Source organism: Dromiciops gliroides, chromosome 2, assembly GCF_019393635.1.
Source record: "Dromiciops gliroides isolate mDroGli1 chromosome 2, mDroGli1.pri, whole genome shotgun sequence".
NCBI lineage: Eukaryota > Metazoa > Chordata > Mammalia > Microbiotheria > Microbiotheriidae > Dromiciops > Dromiciops gliroides.
Window position 1 is genome coordinate 551,887,119 of NC_057862.1, and position 18,838 is coordinate 551,905,956.

An 18,838-nucleotide genomic window follows, 5' to 3' on the forward strand; every position below is an offset into this window, starting at 1 on the left:
CAAGCACTTTTGGGGTGTGGAGGTACATGTGTTGTACTTCGGCAGAAGGGGTGATCCTAGTTGCTGGGGAAGATGATGGGAATGTGTGGGGAGCTGAGACCAGAAATAAAAACGTCACCTACCCCCCTACCCTCTGTCTTCTCCCTGCTCCGGGGTGCCCAGCGTGGATCCTCAATCCGCGCACGTGGCCAGGAAGTAGCCCAGGCAACTATTTAGAATACACGGGGATTTAGACTCTTATTCCTATTCCCCTGTAGCAGGCTTTCTCCCCGTTTTCGGCTTTTATGTTTCCCTAAACTGATTACGAGCAATTATAAACGCTTTATCCCAAACTTTCCAAATGACTCCACCATATGCATAGTTAAAAGCTTCATCATCCCTGGCGGCAGCTGAGCCTCCGCGTAAACTGCTAAAATTAAGCTGATTCTGGGCGATGTCAAAAAATTAGGGTTTTAGCCACTAATATAGGGCCGAACGGGAAATTTGTTGGGGGTTGGTGGCCGGATTAGCACTTCCAATTTCTGGGAGAGATTTGCTCTTAGTTGAACAGTGAAAGTCTCCTCGGGCGGTCCTCTCACTTGGACTGGACTCCAGCGCAACTTGGAAAGTGAATGTGGTCGGCTTTCTCGGTCCTGCAATCCGGGCGCCAACGAGGAGAATCGCTACTTCCCTAGGGCTGGGGGGCGTGGGTGGGAAAAGACTTCTCATTCATTCTCTATGTCTGGTTCCCTTTCTTTGTGAGTGTCTCTCTCTCTTTCCCTCCCTCCCCTCAGGTATTGACCTAGATGAGTTGCATCTGTGAAAACCTACGTAAAACAAAAGCATAGACAAATGAGAATTCGAAGGCACCACAGAAAGCACCTAATCCATCGCCCTCATTTTAGGCTCCGGGAAACTGAAGCCCAGGGAAGGGACGTGGCTAGTTTAAAGACTCTAATGTATTGGTTAGTGACTCAACTCCTGGTCCCGGGAAGGGAACCTAACACCTCTGGACATCTTCAGCTTCTGGCTGTTTTCTTTGATTTAGATGACTCAAAGGAAGGAAAACTAAACGTTTGTGTTCCCCACCTACAAGTCTTGAGATGATCCAGCCCAGGTTCCCGAGTCAGTGTTTCCTGTTTCCGCAGGTAATATTTCTAGGGCATTTCTTGAAGTTCATATCTGATACGTTTACCGTTCACCCAGACCTAGCCCGGGAACATGCACGCCCGCCTGCTTAAATTGAAGCGCTCTGTCACATCGCTCATCTGACGAGTCGCGGTTCTAAACAATAATTTGGTCATAATTCATCTGCTGCCGAAAGTGACCCAAAATCTGGGTGGGAAATTAATTAATTAATTAATTAGGTTCCTGACATTCCTCCAAGAGCTGTTCTCAGGGACCTGACTGCATCTCTACACCTGAACGCAGCAAAGAAAAGCTCCTCAAAAGAAATTCCTGCCTCCCTTTTAGGCCAAACGTAATCGTCAAAAGCCAACCCTAAACCCAAGCAATTCAAATTACAATTATCCCAAATGAAAGTTATTGTTTTTCTAATCCCAGGAACAGCTTGCAAAGGGAGATTTGGGTCTTTCTTTAATAATGTAAAGTTAATACGTAGTCCTCTTGTAATTATCTTTATCAGAAGGCCCTTGTTTAATCTGCATGTTTAGCAGAAAAGTACCAAAAAAAGGGAGGTGGGGAGGGGGGGGGTAGGGAGAGATCTACTTTAAAGTAGTCGATGTAAGCTGTTTGTAAATCGTTTGCATAAACAGATGAAGCAGGGAATTTCAATCCAGGTGCAAGAGCTGGGATCTGTTGGACTGAATCAGACTGGAGTCCCTTTTGGACAAGGACGAGGTTACACAACACAGTCTCTTCTCTTTTCTTTGGTTGTAGAGCTGAGGGTGGGGGCAACTACTAGATGCTTCATGTTGGGGAGATAGGATGGGGTAGGGAGTAGGTAGGATGTCAGTGAAATGGAAACTAAGGCAACAGAGGAAATATACTTGAACTTGTCCACATTTTCTTAAATAAAATTTCATTCCACTATATTCTGTTCAGTTATTTGGAGGGCAGGCTTCTAGGTTTTGGAAAAGAGACACAAAGTAGAGCTATGAGGGACAGACACAGACAGACACACAGAGGCAGAGAGAGGGGAGAGAGACAGAGAGACAGAGAGAAGTGGAGAGAGAGACAGAGACACAGAGAGAGAGAGAGAGAGAGAAGAGGAGAGGACAGAAAGAGAGAGAGAGAGAGAGAGAGAGAGACGGAGACAGACAGACACACAGAGAAGTGGAGAGAGAGACACAGGGACACACAGAGAGACAGAGAGACAGAAAGACAGAGACAGAGAGTAGAGGAGAGGAGAGAAAGACAGAGAGAGACGGAGACAGGCACACACACAGAGAAGTGCAGAGAGAGACACAGAGACACACAGAGAGATAGAGAGACAGACAGACAGACAGAGAAAGAGAAGTGGAGAGACAGAGAGAGAGAAGGGGAGAGAGAGGCACAGAGACAGAGAGAGAAGAGGAGAGGAGAGAAAGAGAGAGAAGAGGAGAGACAGAGAGAGACAGAGAGACAGAGAGAACCAAGTATGATTGAGGAGAGAAGAGTAATGTGTAAGACTGGGAAGGTTTGAAAGAAAAGGTTGTAAAGAGGTTTAAATTCTCAATAGGAGTTTGTTTTTATTCCAGTCAAAAGATAATAAGGAGCCACTGGAATTTATTGAGTAACGGGGCAATGACATGGACAGAAATAAGCTTTAGGATAACATTTTGGCAGCTGTGTGGAGAGGTTGTATTAGAGTATGGAAAGATTTGCCTAGACCAATTAAACTATTGCAAATACTGGAGGAGAGAATGATTAGGATTATTTGAAAATCAGATTTTGCTGTGAAGTGGCACGTGTGCTTATAACAACATGTAGGCATTTTTTCTTCTAAAGTTTGAGGTTTTCGAATTTTTCTCTCTCCAAAAATCTCTACCCATGGGGGTTTTCGAAAGGCCCATGAAAATGCAGGCTCTAATGGAGTACGCCCCGCTCGAAAAAAACCAAGATGAGGTGAGATGTTCACCTTCACCCCAGACAGCCTGAAGGCTGTAGGGGCTGGGATGGGGGAAGGCTTACAAGTTCCCCATGCCTCACTTTACCCCATCGTATCCTGCTACCCCTTTCGTCAGCTTCTGGGGTCTGGGGAAGAACTGACTTCGAAGGACCCAGCTAATTGAAGTGAGACAAAAATCTCAGCCGTGGGGACAGGGGAGAGTTGTGCAAACCAGCAAGCCTCAGCTTCGGGAGCGAGCGAGCTAAGTGAGAGAAACCCACCCACTACCTCCTTCCCCTCGGGGAGACGGAGAGATGAACATCTCGGCGGAAACAGCTAGGGATATTTTGGGGGATTTTTTTGAGGGTGGGGGGAGCGGAAAGAGAGCTAGTGAGCCTCATAAATCTGGCTTTAACGGTTCCTGATCAGAATAGCCTGACCAAAAACTTGGCACTGAGGAGGCCCTCTAAACCTGAGGGAATTGAGAGTGAGGTCTAAGAAGAGAAGGGACGGTGTGTTGGTCCCAGGGAGACGAGGGGGTGGATATTAAACTGCTTGTAGAGCTAAGGAGGTTTACTCTTTCGGAGAGGTAAAATTAAGTGAAATCTTCACCCCACCCCCACTTCCCACCCGTACGCCTGAAGTGTTTGTTGGAGGAAGGGCGGGTTTGGTCGGGACAGATTGAAGGGACTAGAAAGGAGATGACAGCTGGGCAGAGGGACGGGTAATGGGGAGGAGGAGGAAAGTAAGGAAAAAGTGACCCTCGGAAAGGGGGATGGGCCTTCCAAAGGGGAGGTAGGAGCTGGGAGTTGGGGGGGGGGTGCGGGGAGGGGGGAAGCAGCTGGGAGTTGAGCTAGGGAAGGGAAGGTGCATTATCAGATTGTAGGGAAATTGGGAGTAATTAATCTTCTGGAATTGAAAGCACGGGACGCCCCTAAGGCGACAGGACCCTTCCCCGAGCTGATTGGAGGCCAAGCGCCTTCCCCACCCACTGCCCTGCTTCACTGGCCCCAGGACCCAGATAAAAAGCTCTGGAACGACTTCTCTCTTCTTCCATTTGTACTCGGGATCCTGCAGAAGCTATCCTAAAGAGACAAGCCCGGGAGGGAAGGGCGAAGCTATGACCGGCCGAGATGCGAACTCAGATGGCAAAACCAAGGGCAAGGCATTGGTGCCCATTGGCCCAGGACACGAGAAGGCTTCCCTCAGTTTACGATCCAAAGGCTTCGCCATCAATGACTTGCTGGGATTGGAGGCAGAGTTGCAGCCTCCCAGTGGCCCCGGGGCTGGCTCGGGATGCCAGGTCCCCTCTGGGGCTGGGCTGGGGCCAGGTCCTGGGGCTGGAGCTGGAGTCGGGGGGACCTCTCTGCCCGGGGGCTCCTTGCCCTTAGGTCTGGGCTTCTTCTGTGGCTTCGCAGCGCAGCAACCCCCGGCTGGTGGGACCCCCTGTCTGCTGCTCACGGATATCCCCTTCCTGCAGCCCCGGGGACCAGACCCCCATCATCAACATCACGAGCATCACCCGCGATATCTGCTGGGCTCTGAGAAGCCCAAGGAAAGCGTTTCGGGTAACTTGTGCATGCCTCCCCCGAGACCATTCATTCACTCTCGGCTTCTCCTTTTAGCCTAGGGCCTAAAGGGTTTAAAACAACAACAACAACAACAACAAAACCCCAACAACCCCTTTCCACAATAGCTTTTACTATATCCCTTCACTCCCTTCACTTTCTTCACTTTGAGACGAAAGATGCATCTTTCCTAGTTTCAGTTTTTGGCCAATTTCTTTTTCTCTTCTCTCCAGATCTAAGGAAAGGGTAGAGTCCAGGAGGAGGGGGGAAACGATCAATTCTATTTAGGGACTGTGTTACAGAAGTGACAGGAGCTCTGGATTTGTATTCAGAGGACCTGAGTGCAAATTCTGACTCTATTCTTTATGCGATCTTGGGCATGTCACTGAACCTCCGTTTTTGCATCTGAAACTGAAGCTTGGATCATTTAATATCTCTCACAGATCTAATCCAAAGAGACCCACTTACAGCACTATTTAAATCCTGAATCGCTTCTCTCCCTCCTTAGGTTCTACTATTCTCCCTCAACTTGTGCCCATGATCTTGCCACATGCATTCTTTTCTCTAACCCCAGCCTAGCGCTGAACTTGTTTCCCCCCCTTTGGGGCTGTGCAACTCCTCCAGGAGGTGCCAATATATTTTTGAACTTCCCCTCTCTGCTCCCTTAGGAGTCTGGGATCAAGATCCAGCAGAGAAACGTACATTTTAGCGGTTTCTCATTTTAGCTTCAGTCTCCGGATGCAAAAATCCTCAATCTAGGCTAGCACGGAGCTTTTTTTTTTTTTCCGCCTTTTTTTCCCCTGAGCAAGGCTGGCTGTCCCCCAAGTAGGGTCATGAGTCCCGGGGAAATTGATGTTAGTCAGGGTTAGGGAAGTGAATGGGCACGTGGGCTGAGCTCCCTGGGACTACCAGGATCAGGAGGTCTTCTCCCTTTCGCCTTTTCTTTCGGTCCTCTTCTCACAACCACTGTCTCTTCTGAAAGTCCTGACTTTTCAGAGCCAGGAAAAGGAAGCAGCCCTGGTTTACCTTGTACTTCTGCTATTAATACAGCTACTTCCTTAAGGAAATTGGTACTTTGGACAAATCCCTGGTTTCATTGAGGTCTGCTTATTCCCCTTACCTTTGGCAGTTCTTCCATTCCTAAGTGAATTCTTCTATTCTATGATAGCAGGTCAGCTTTGGAACCATGAAAACCCAAGTTCAAATTCTGCCCCTGGCACATATTATTAGCTACTTGAACATGGACAAGTCATCCATGGGACTTCTCCATGCCTAAAGCAGCTCTTTATGACTACATGGGCAGTGGCTGATTTGTATTTGTGGAGGGAGTTTTTACATTGATGAATTCCTATATCCCAAGGGAGATTAAGAAACAATAACAACTGTGATAGGATTTTGTCTTTACTTACTCATAGCCTACCTCTCCTTTGGTGCCTTTTTCTCATGCATCTATTTCATCCTATGCTGTCCTTGGCCTCCCTTCAATCTTTAACTTTCAGTATTCTACTAGTGATTTTAGGAGAGTCTAAAAGTTCTGTTTACAGGGCCTCATAATCTCCCCAGAAAGATAGGGTGGAATTCTTCCTTTGTAGACCTTTCTATACATAAGGTTCTTCTGAGAAGATATCAGAGAATTTCAGTGACCTTACTGGTTTTTTTTTTTCACTTAGATAAGAGAAGAAGCCTGGAATAAAAAGTTTGTGCCTAGATGGGTATGGGGTGGGAATGAGGAAGCTTTTTCTATATAGGATTTAAGGCTAGAAGGGAATATCCAGTCCAGATCTTCCATTTTATAGTTGAGAAAATTAAAGTCCAGAGAGGGAAGATCACTTGCACACAGGTAGTAAGTAAGGAGCAAAACAAAGATTTGAGCCTAGGTTCTCTGATTCCCTTGATGAAGCTTAAGAAGCAAAGGCTGGATGGCTACTTGGGTGTGATGTAGAGGGGTTCTTCCTAAAGTGAAGGTCCCTTCCACCTCTTAGATACTGAAATCCTGTGACTGAATCTTATGCTCTTTCCACTATACCATACTAGGTTTTCTGAATCCAAAGCCAGTCTTCTTTCTACTATGCCATGCTATATGGTTGCCTCTGCTTTCTTCCCTTGTTCATCTTCAAGTTGATAGCCAGACAAAAGGATGGTAGGGCAGTTAGGTGACACCATGGATTGCATTGAAAATCTGAGTTCAAATTCAGTTTTGGACACTTACTTGATGTGTGACTCTAGGCAGGTCACCTAACTGCTTTCTGCCTGTTTTTTTTTTCCTTCCATCACTGAGATGGGAATAATAGCACTTACATACTTGGGTTTTCAAACATAATAATAAGCTTATCTCAAATGAGATAATATTTATAAAGTGCGTTGCAAACCTTAAAGAACTATGTAAATGCTAGTTATTATTATTATTATTATTATTAAATCATGTCCTTGGGTGGAATAGTACAGAAGGTTTTTGGTTTTTTTTTTAAGCAAGCACTTTTTTCATTCCAGGATTGGGGCCAATCCATACCCAGAGAGACATGCCTACATACAGATGGGAGATGGAAAGAGAAAGTCAGGGGCAAGAAGAGCAGTGCCACAGTGATGGGGACTCTGGGAGTGGGGCCAGTAAAGGGATCAGGGTTCCACCATTCAACATGGCCTAGTGGAGCAATACCAGGTGTGAGGTCTCAGGAGGAAGTGATTCCTTCCATATTCTTGCCCTATGGCCAGTCACTAGTGGATCAACCCTAGTATTGTTCCTAATCTGGGTTGAATTTTCTTTGCTTTAGAATGATCCAGGACAGCCAAACTAGCCCAAGACTCCACTACTTTTGGAAGGTTTACCTGGAAACTGGGACATCCTTGAGTATTCTGTATCCACAGATAGATATCTATATTTTTTTTTTTTTTTTTTTTTAGGCAATGGGGGTTAAGTGACTTGCCCAGAGTCACACAGCTAGTAAGTGTCAAGTGTCTGAGGCCGGATTTGAACTCAGGTCCTCCTGAATCCAGGGCCGGTGCTTTAACCACTGCGCCATCTAGCTGCCCCGATATCTATATTTCTATACTATCTAAAGATAGTAGATAGATATATGTAAAGATATAGATAGATATATGTAAATTATATTTTACATTTGTCCAGTTCTTTTGCCGAGCTAATAACCTCAATATACACAATAAAAATGTGTACATAACAATCTGAAAAATCATCTCAAATTTAAAGCATATGTTTTTCTATTTTCTCCCAATGCTAATAGATGAGGACAGTCTGTCTGAAGACAAAAGTGAACTGAAGACACCCACATCACACATTAAGAGGAAAAAGCGGAGGCATAGGTAGGTACAGTTTAATGCCACTGTTCTCTTTTTCTTTATAAATGACCTCTTGGAGTCCTTACTATTGTAATTTTTCATAGACATAGGCAGGGACTGAGTTAGGTGTAAATATTTCACAGTTTACAATGGAGAGGACACAGGTATTATTTTGAAAAGAATTAAAACAGCTCTTAGGGGGATGACAGGAGTGATTATATCTGCTTCAGAAGACATGGGCCATCTTTCCCAGTATTTTTAGGAGAAGGTTTGAGGGGGTAATTTTTTTTTAAATCTTACTCAAGATTTCTGCAATAATAGAATGGAACTCATTGAAGAGAACCTAAGAATTAAACCTCTAGAATTTTCAAGAAACCTTGTCTATTGCAAGAAAAGACTTCAGCAGGAGTAGAGGGGACTGGGGGAATGGCAAATGAATGGCTTATTTTTTTTTAATGGAAGGGAATAGGGAAGGTGTGAGGGAGGAAAGCATACAACATAGGTAGATGAGCTAAGCTTTCTCTGACACCTATGTACCCATGTGTGTGTTTCCTTCAGGACAGTTTTCACTGCTCACCAACTGGAAGAATTGGAAAAGGCTTTCAATGAAGCACATTATCCAGATGTATATGCCAGGGAAATGTTAGCTCTAAAAACTGAGCTTCCAGAAGACAGAATACAGGTATTTGAGTTAATATTCTCCTTTCTCAAATTAAAATACATAGATGTCTCCTTAAATATACACACAAACATAACTCATTTCCACTTTTTAACATGTTCTAAAGATAGACATCAGCACACAGGTATAGTTTAATGCTACATATTGATCTCTTTCTCCTTTATAAATGACACCTTAGAGTCCTTACTATGGTAGTCCTTCAAGTTTGAAACCAGTTAAGGGTGCCTTTATCTGATCGACAGAATGCCCATACCAGGGCTCTTAATTCTTCTTTCTTGTAAGAGTTACTCCTTTGTAATCCTCAATTAGATTTAAAAAAAAGAATAATTTTCAATGTGCAAAATCAGCAACAGTCAAATTATATGTGAGACTTCTATGTTCTCTTTTTGAAGAAAATCCAAACCAAGAATAACACCAAAACCAAAGCTAAACAAAACTGAAAAATCATGAATTATTCTTTAAAAATGTTAATATATTGGAAAAATGTATTTTATGTTATCAACCATTTTTCTTTTTTGCTGAGGATGTGCACAAATTCCAGAGAAACCGGCTAGCCCTTTAATCGATAATCACTTTTCAGATGTTATTTTGAGAATTAACTCTGGATATATCTTCTGAAAAGTTCTTTAGTTATTTAATGCACCTTAATTAGATTAAATTATTTTGCCCTACTTCAAGGAGAACTCCATACATAAATAAGGTGGCCTTCCATTCATTTTCACATGTTTCCCCCCTCCTTTGTCTCCTTCTGGGCATGCTTTATTTGTTCCTCTCCAATCTCAAATTAGGTCTGGTTTCAAAATAGAAGAGCCAAGTGGAGGAAGAGGGAAAAATGTTGGGGCAGGAGCAGTGTCATGGCAGAGTATGGTCTCTATGGTGCCATGGTGAGACATTCCATACCACTCCCTGAATCAATCATCAACTCTGCCAAGAGTGGCTTGGTGGGGTCCTGTGCTCCATGGTTACTTGGTAAGAAAGAATTTGCTACACATTGAATAACTGATGTTACTGAAACAATGTTAGGTGGGATTTAGAAAAGAAAAATAGCGTATGAGTGTCTAACAATGGTCCTGCAAATTGTATGCATTTATAAAATGCTAGTGAAGAATTAAGGAACCATCCACTGAATTTAAGCAAAGTATCTTGTGAAATAATTTTAAAATTCTAGAACTAGAAGCCATTTTAGAGAACACTTAATCCAACCCATTCATTTTATAGATAAAGAAACAGTCAAAAGAGGTAGAATGATTTACCTAAAGTAATGCAATACGCTCCCTGTATATTTAAAAATGTTTAACAGCAGGGATTTCTTTTGCCTTGAATTATTTTAATTTCTTTTCTTTAATTGTATAGACACATTCTTTATGTTAATTTGTGTTGTAATCTTAACAGTTTATTTTTTCAGACTTAAAAATAAAAGAGCTGTATCCTTTATATGATAGATGTAGATAAATTGAATTTATAAAACCATGTCATTTTAAGTGCACTAAAGAAGCTTACTATTTAAAAGAGTTGAGTGATAAAGTGAAAAATCATCTCTTGTTTTTAGGGAAAATCCAAATTTTCTCATTATGTATGTTTGTTGAGGTACATCTATGTGATGGGAAATTCAATGAATGCATAAAATTCAAATAAAATTAGAAATTAATATGTTTTATGAATGACTTAAAATATCCTATCATATAGTCAGGAGACCAAATGTCTAGCCCAGTATCAATGCTTTGTGACTTTAGAAAAAGCCACCAGAAGGTCTAGGTTTCTTCATCTAAAAAAAAAAAAAAGAAGAGGGTGGGACTATATGATCTCTTAGCCTTAAAATATCTCATGATTCTGAGTTTTCATAGCTTTTTGAACTTTAGAAATCCTTCAATGAAGTGCAAAGGACCTCCTGGAAAGGCTAACATTTTTCCTCTCTCAAACATTTTCTAGCTAACCTCTTATCAGGGATGAAAGGCCTGGGGACAGGGAAATAAAATAAAGATCTTGAATCAAGAAGCTGAGAAACTAAGGAGTACATGGGAATGGATCTCTAATGGTAGAATTTCAGACTTCAGAGTACATAGTATTAAGGGTCAGAGAAGCCATCTTAATACCTCCTAAATAATGTCAGATAGGTGATGGTAAAGCCAGCCCTAATAATAAGGCCTATCTCTACTTTATTGAATAGCATTTTAAAGTTTTATTATTATTATTATTATTATTATGTTGATGAAAATTATAACATGGGGGATTTAAAAAATATTTGGGCCCTAGTTTCCTCCTGTAAAATGATCAGTTTAGACTAGAAAAATTTTAAGGTTCCTTCCAGCTCTAAGACTATTCTTTTTCTAAGGGATGCACAAAAAATCCATGGATGTGACGAGGAAATCTGGAGGTGAAGAAAAGGTATCAGAAAACTGGGGTTATGACCACCCAGAGGAAGACTTGAAATCAAAGTGTGGAGAGCCCCAGTTGAGTTCTGAAAAAGTCAATCTCATGGACAACTCAGAAGACATTGCTATTGATCTCTCCAGGACAGCAAAACAGGAGAAAAAGAAAGCACATTGAAGGCCTTGGATCTTGGATCATGTTAATAAAGATCATTGCATCAATAAGAAAGGCAATGGACAATGGGAACTAGGAGTGAGGGAGCTTCAGGTGGAAAATAACTTCCAGTGGGCCTTCCCAAGGCGCTTGTGGACATGTGCATATCTAGCATTAGAATTCTTCAGATGTTAAAAATCACCCAAGATGAAGTATATTGACTTGTACTTGTTTCGATTTATGGAGTCGGGATCAGATAGGTCAATAAAACTTTCTTTCTAAGCTTCAAAGCTGCTAAGGACAAATGAGTAATTTAGAAAAATTTCCAATTCCTTTTAGAATGGGAAAAAGTTCAGTAAAATCACTTGAGAGGATTAAAATGGAGGAAGATTTTGCTTGATCTTTAGACAACTGGGAGCAAGAGATGGTAGAGAGTTTCTCAGGCATCTTACTTAGAGTGGGCACTCAACTCAGTTGAACACATTGTATACCAGGAAGTTTGGTCCAATACCCATTCTGAATCTTTAAAGGAGTCTTTAAACAAAGACAAAATCAACACAGCCTTATGAACTACAGGGTACTTTCTTCTTACCCTGTGAATGTGGCTTTGGACCACATTTTTATTTCCTTGTTGGTATACAATAATTTTGTAAACTTCTGAATGGGATTTGACATAAAAAAATTTAGACAATTCCAAGTTGTATAAATAAAGCCATATTCTCCATCTTCTTTTTCTCCTGAAAGTAGACTATTTTGTGAAATGGCATAGGAAATATTTTAAAATTCTTCAATATCTGTAAAACAGTATTATAAGAACAGATCTATTCTTGGTCTTTTTATATTTATGTTTAAAAGCACTTTAGTTATTTGGGATTTCTGAATGTTTCCTTTTCCTGTATTTTGTTTATCACTTATTTATTATGTATACATAAATAAACATTTTGTGTAATTTTGTTTTTCAATGCATGCACTCCAGTAGATTGAATATATTATCTTTTTCTTCATTCTGCCTTATTCACTGATGAAGGCTGTGTGTTCTACAGCTTACATCATGTGGTAGAAGAAAGGACATTGAGCCTGGAGTCAGTGGACCTGGGTTTGAATCCTAACTCTGCCCCCTGTGTGACGTTGGGCAGATCTTAACTCTCTCTAAGATAATTTCCTAATCTGTAAAATGAAAGCATTGGACTAGTTGGCTTGTCTATTCCCTTCCAACTCAAAATTTATAATCTTATGGTCTCTGCCTATTGAAATCCTACCTATTCTTCTGTCTTGTTATTACCTCTTCTCTGGACTCAATTTTATTGTGAATTGTTTCCTACCTATTCTTCAAGGTCAAACTGAAATGCTGCCTCTATAAAGCTTCCCTGATTATCTAAGCTGGGTGTTTAGGTCGTGCCAATAGTGCATAGATCCTTGGACCTGGAGTCTGGAAGACTTATCTTGAGTTCAAATCTGACCTCAGCCATTTACGAGCTGGGTGACCCTGGGCAAATTAATTATCCCTGTTTGCCTCAGTTCCCTCATCTGTAAAATTAGCTGGAGAAGAAAATGGCAAACCACTCTAGTACCTTTGCCAAGAAAACCCCAAATGGGGTCAGGGAGAGTCAGACATGACTGAAATGACTGAACAATAGCAGATTATTTAAGCTAAACTGAACCTCTCTATCCCTGAATTCCTTATGGTAGTTTGTATACTACTCAGCATCTTTTACTGGAGTTAATTCTGTAATATGGTAATAACTAGTATTTCTATAGAGCTTTTGGATATATAAGATACTTTCCTGTGAGATGGGGATGAGGAGAAGGGAATAAGCATTTATATAGTGCATACTATGTGCCAGGGACTGTGCAAAACGTTTTTACAAATCTCTCATTTGATCCTCAGAAAAACCTTGTGAGGTAGGTGCTCTTATCTGCATTTAAAGATGAGGAACTGAGGCAAACAGGGTTAAGTGACTTGCCCAGGGTCATACAGCCATTAAGTGTCTGAGGCTGGATTTGAAGTTAAGTCTTTCTGACTCCAGGCCCAGTACTCTAGCCTACTGGGCTACTAGTTAACTGTCTTAGGTAATATAATTTCAATTTTTGTTGTTGTTCAGTCATGTCCAATTCTTTGTGATCCCATTTGGGTTTTTCTTGGCAAAGGTACTGGAGTGAATTGACATTTCCTTTCCAGCTCATTTTGCAGATGAGGTAACTGAGGCAAACAGGGTTAAGTGACTTGCCCAGGGTCACACAGTTAGTGTCTGAGGCCATATTTGAATTCAGGAAGATGAGTCATCTTGGCTCTAGTCCTGGGACTTAATCTACTGTGCCACCAGGCTGCCCCATTTCAATTTTATAGATAAAGATTAGTGCAAAGTATTGCTCATGGCCACACAGTTACTGAATAAGGAATTTGAACAAGACCCTTCTGTATATGCCTCGTTTCCCTGATTAGATTGTAAGCTCTTTTAGGTCAAAGATAGGGTCTTGTATATTCTTGAATCCACCATGATACCCAGCAGAGTGCCCAGCATACAGCAGGTGCTTAATAAATATCTGTTAATTGAATTGATTGAATGAATCTCAGGAGAAATCTCTCTTTAGTATTATATGGGAGGGTGGAGAATTTTCCAGAGGGAAGAAGGATGGTCTTTTGCTTTCCAATATGTTTCTTGTCTCCATTCTTTTTGAAAGGACAAACCACAGCTGGTGTCTTTTTATAGAGTATGGGTCTTGCTCATCCCTGGGGTGGAATCTTAAGATACATGAATGAAGACTTATTCACCCATGTGGTTGGAAAATTGGGCTCATTCTGTCTGATCCATCTTACTATTGGGCAGATGAATCTTACAGTTGATTTTACCTTTATACATTTTAATTTTAATAAAAATTTCACCTTGAAAAATGTGATGTGTCTTAGAGTGACACCTGAATGTGACACTTGCCAAATCAGTTAGATCTTATAGATGGGACATGGGGAACCTAATCGGACTGAGAACTGGAAGGTGGGGTCATTCAACTCTTTTGCTTTAGAGTTGAGGAAACTTAGGGTCAGCTAGATGGCACAGTGGATAGAGCATAGGCCTTGGAGTCAGGAGGACCTGAGTTCAAGTCCGGCTTCAGACACTTAACACTTACTAGCTGTGTGACTCTGGGCAAGTCACTTAACCCTGATTGCCTCACCAAAAAAAAAAATAGAGTTGAGGAAACTGAAGCCCAGAGAAGCTGTGTAATTTGGCCAAGGTCACTCACACAGTTAATCAATCATCAACATTGAGTGCCTACCATGTGCAAGGCACTGGGAAAACAAGTATAAAGAATGAAGCAACTTCTCTTCACTATAAATTGGAAGAGAAAATTTTATATACAAATTGTACACATAGCATCAATCACTGGCAAAGCTGAGATCAAATATGACTGCTCTGATTCAAAGTCAAAGCTCTTTCCACCAGTTAAGGTCTTTCTGCACTTTCTGAATACCCCTCCAGCCAAACATAACTGGGATTATTTTTCCTTTTGGATGATCTTGTCCTTCAAAGTGCATCTCTGCTGCCACCTCCTCTGTGAAGTTTTCCCTGATTCCCCAAGTGGAAAATGTTCTTTCTTTTTAAATATTCTTGGAGTACTTTGTCTGAACATCCCCTTTGCCTTTATTACCGCCCCCCCTCCCGCCACTTTCATAGCATCTCCTTTCCCACCCCTGTAGAATTTAAGTTCTTTGTACAGCAGTGCTTTTAAAATGTCAAATGAATCAATGTGCTGATCATTATATTATAATTATATATTTATGGGGCAGCTAGGTGGCGCAGTGGATAGAGCACTGGCCCTGGAGTCAGGAGTACCTGAGTTCAAATCTGGCCTCAGACACTTAACACTTACTAGCTGTGTGACCCAGGGCAAGTCACTTAACCCTAATTGCCTCACAAAAAAATAATAATTATATATTTATTATATTATGTAATAATAGATTACATAGTATAATATATAATTATAATATACTAGATATATATAAGTATAATCGATTTATTATGTACAATATAATTAATTATATTATAATTTTTCTACATCTTGAGGAAAATTCCTTGATGGAGACTCCATGGTGTAACTCTTGGTCCCCTGGAGAAAAAAAAAATACTTCTCTGTCTTGGTCATAACTACTCTTTTTCAGAAGTGAGAATGACTTATACTACAGAAAATGATAATTCAGTCAAACCAGGAAGGCATTTTTTTGGTGAGTGTGTGGGGCAATGGGGGTTAAGTGACTTGCCCAGGGTCACACAGCTAGTAGGTGTCAAGTGTCTGAGGCCAGATTTGAACTCAGGTACTCCTGAATCCAGGGCCAGTGCTTTATCCACTGTGCCACCTAGCTGCCCCTAGGGTGGCATTTTCTTTCTTTTTTTTTTAAATTAATAAAGTATTTTATTTTTTTCCCGTTACATGTAAAGATAGTTCTCAACTTTTGTTTATACAGACTTTCCAATTTCAGATTTTTCTCCCTCCCTTCCCCCTCCCCCCTCCCCTAGACAGAAGGTAATCTGATATAGGTTATATATATATATATATATATACACACACATATATATATATATAATAACATTAATCCTATTTCTGCATTAGTCATGTTATAAGAGAAAAATCAGAGCAATGATGAAAAACTTCCAAATAGAAAAAACAACAGCACCAAAAACAAAAGAAATAGTATGGTTCATTCAGCATCTATACTCCACAGTTCTTTTTTTTTTTTTTCCTTGGATTTGGAGATCCTCTTCTATCATGAGTTCCCTGGAACTCTTCTGTACCATTGCATTGGTGAGAAGAATATAGTCCATCACAGTAGATCAACACTCAATGTTGATGATACTGTGTACAATGTTCTTCTGGTTCTGCTCATCTCACTCATCATCAGCCCACACAAGACCCTCCAGGTTTCTCTGAACTCCTCCTGCTCATCGTTTCTTACAGCACAGTAGTACTCCATTGTATTCATATACCACAACTTGTCCAGCCATTCCCCAATTGATGGGCATCCCCTCAACTTCCAATTCCTTGCCACCACATAAAGAGCAGCTATAAATATTTTTGTACATGTGGGTCCCTTTCCCCTTTCCATGATTTCTTTAGGAAAAAGACCCAAAAGTGGTATTGCTGGGTCAAAGGGTATGGACAGCTTTATCACCCTTTGGGCATAATTCCAAATTGCTCTCCAGAATGGTTGGATCAGTTCATAGCTCCACCAACAATGCATTAGTGTTCCAATTTTCCCACAGCTTCTCCAACATTTATTATTTTCCTTTTTTGTCATTTGAGCCAATCTGATAGGTGTCAGGTGGTACCTCAGAGTTGTTTTAATTTGCATCTCTCTAATCATTAGAGATTTAGAGCATTTTTTCATATGGGAATAGATAGCTTTGGTTTCTTTATCAGAAAACTGCCTGTTCATATCCTTTGACCATTTCTCAATTGGGGAATGACTTGGATTCTTATAAATTTGATTTAGTTCCCTATATATTTTAGAGCTGAGGCCTTTATCAGAAGTACTGGCCTCAAAAATTGTTTCCCAGCTTTCTGTCTCCCTTCTAATTTTGGATGCATTGCTTCTGTTTGTACAAAAATGTTTTAATTTAATGTAATCAAAATCATCCATTTTGCATTTTATAATATACTCTATCTCTTGTTTGTTCATAAACTGGTTTCCTTTCCAAAGATCTGAAAGGTAGACTATTCCTTTCTCTCCTAATTTACCTATGGTATCACCTCTTATGTCTAAATCATGTATCCATTTTGACCTTATTTTAGTATAAGGTGTAAGATGTTGGTCTATGCCTAATTTCTGCCATACTATTTTCCAGTTTTCCCAGCAGTTTTTGTCAAATACTGAGTTCCTATCCCAGGAGCTAGAGTCTTTGGGTTTATCAAACACTACATTACTAGTGTCATTTACTACTGCATTTCCTGTGCCTAGCCTATTCCATTGATCTACCACTCTATTTTTTAGCCAGTGCCAGATAGTTTTGATGACTGCTGCTTTATAGTAAAGCTCCAGGTTTGGTACCGCTAACCCACCTTCCTGTGAATTTTTTTTCATTATTTCCCTGGATATTCTTGATTTTTTGCTTTTCCAGATAAATTTTGTTATTATTTTTTCTAGCTCTATAAAATAATTTTTAGGTAGTCTGATTGGTATGGCACTGAATAAGTAAATTAATTTAGGCAGTATTGTCATTTTTACTATATTAGCTCTGCCTATCCATGAGCAATTGATATCTTTCCAATTATTTAGATCTGATTTGATTTGTGTGAAGAGTGTTTGGTAGTTGTGTTCATAGAGTTCCTGGGTTTGTCTTGGCAAGTAGACTCCCAAGTATTTTATATTATCTACTGTTACTTTAAATGGAATTTCTCTTTCTATCTCTTGCTGCTGGACTTTGTTGGTCATGTATAGAAATGCTGATGATTTATGTGGACTTATTTTATATCCTGCTACTTTGCTAAAGTTGTTAATTGTTTCAAGTAATTTTTGAGTTGATTCTCTAGGATTAAGTATACCATCATATCATCTGCAAAGAGTGATAGTTTTGTTTCCTCCTTGCCTATTCTAATTCCTTTAATTCCTTTTTCTTCTCTGATTGCTAAAGCTAACATTTCTAGTACAATATTAAATAATAGGGGTGATAATGGACATCCCTGTTTCACCCCTGATCTTATTGGGAAGGCCTCTAATTTATCTCCATTGCATATAATACTTGCTGATGGCTTTAGGTAGATACTATTTATTATTTTAAGGAAAGCTCCACCTATTCCTAAACTCTCCAGTGTTTTTATTAGGAATGGGTGTTGTATTTTGTCAAAAACTTTCTCTGCATCTATTAAGATAATCATATGATTTTGGTTGGTTTTCTTATTGATGTGGTTGATTATATTAATAGTTTTCCTAATGTTGAACCAGCCCTGCATTCCTGGTATAAATCCCACCTGGTCATAGTGTATTATCCTGGTGATCACTTGATGTAATCTCCTTGCTAATATTTTATTTAAGATTTTAGCATCAATATTCATTAGAGAAATTGGTCTATAATTTTCTTTCTCTGTTTTTGCTTTGCCTGGTTTTGGTATCACCACCATATTTGTGTCATAAAATGAATTTGGTAGAACTCCTTCTTCACCTATTTTTCCAAATAATTTGTATAATATTGGAATTAATTGTTCTTTAAATGTTTGGTAAAATTCACCCGTAAACCCATGTGGCCCTGGGGATTTTTTCTTAGGCAGTTCATTAATGGCTTGTTCAATTTCTTTTTCTAATATGGGTTTATTTAAGGATTTTATTTCCTCTTCAGTTAACCTGGGCAGTTTGTATTTTTGTAAATATTCATCCATTTCATTTAGATTGTAAAATTTATTGGCATACAGTTGGGCAAAATAATTCCTAATTATTGATTTAATTTCCACTTCATAGGAAGGCATTTTCTAATGATCACCACGTGGGCAAAATGTCTGGATTTGTTTTTTTTCCTTTCATCCAGATTTTTTTTTGGTGGGGCAATGAGGGTTAAGTGACTTGCCCAGGGTCACACAGCTAGTAAAGTGTCAAGTGTCTGAGGCATCCAGATATTTTTTACCATAGCATTGTAGACAGCTTTAGACAACTAAGCATTCCATCAGCCTTTAGCAACAGTCTGTTCCTATGTGAACTGAAAGTAAGTGTTTCATACTTAAAGCTAGTTTCAAAGTATATAGTGAATGTTCTCAGTGGTTATG

At 40.2% G+C, this 18,838-nt stretch overlaps 1 protein-coding gene across 1 annotated transcript; it reads left to right on the forward strand.

Annotated features, from left to right (window-relative positions):
* The first annotated feature begins 4,148 nt into the window (after window positions 1-4,148).
* On the forward strand, window positions 4,149-11,116 carry VSX1 (visual system homeobox 1). Its single transcript, XM_043988894.1, has 5 exons — window positions 4,149-4,596; window positions 7,836-7,914; window positions 8,449-8,572; window positions 9,358-9,538; window positions 10,902-11,116. Exons 1-5 carry the CDS (start codon window positions 4,149-4,151, stop codon window positions 11,114-11,116), a joined length of 1,047 nt encoding a protein of 348 aa, XP_043844829.1.
* The last annotated feature ends 7,722 nt before the right edge of the window (window positions 11,117-18,838 follow it).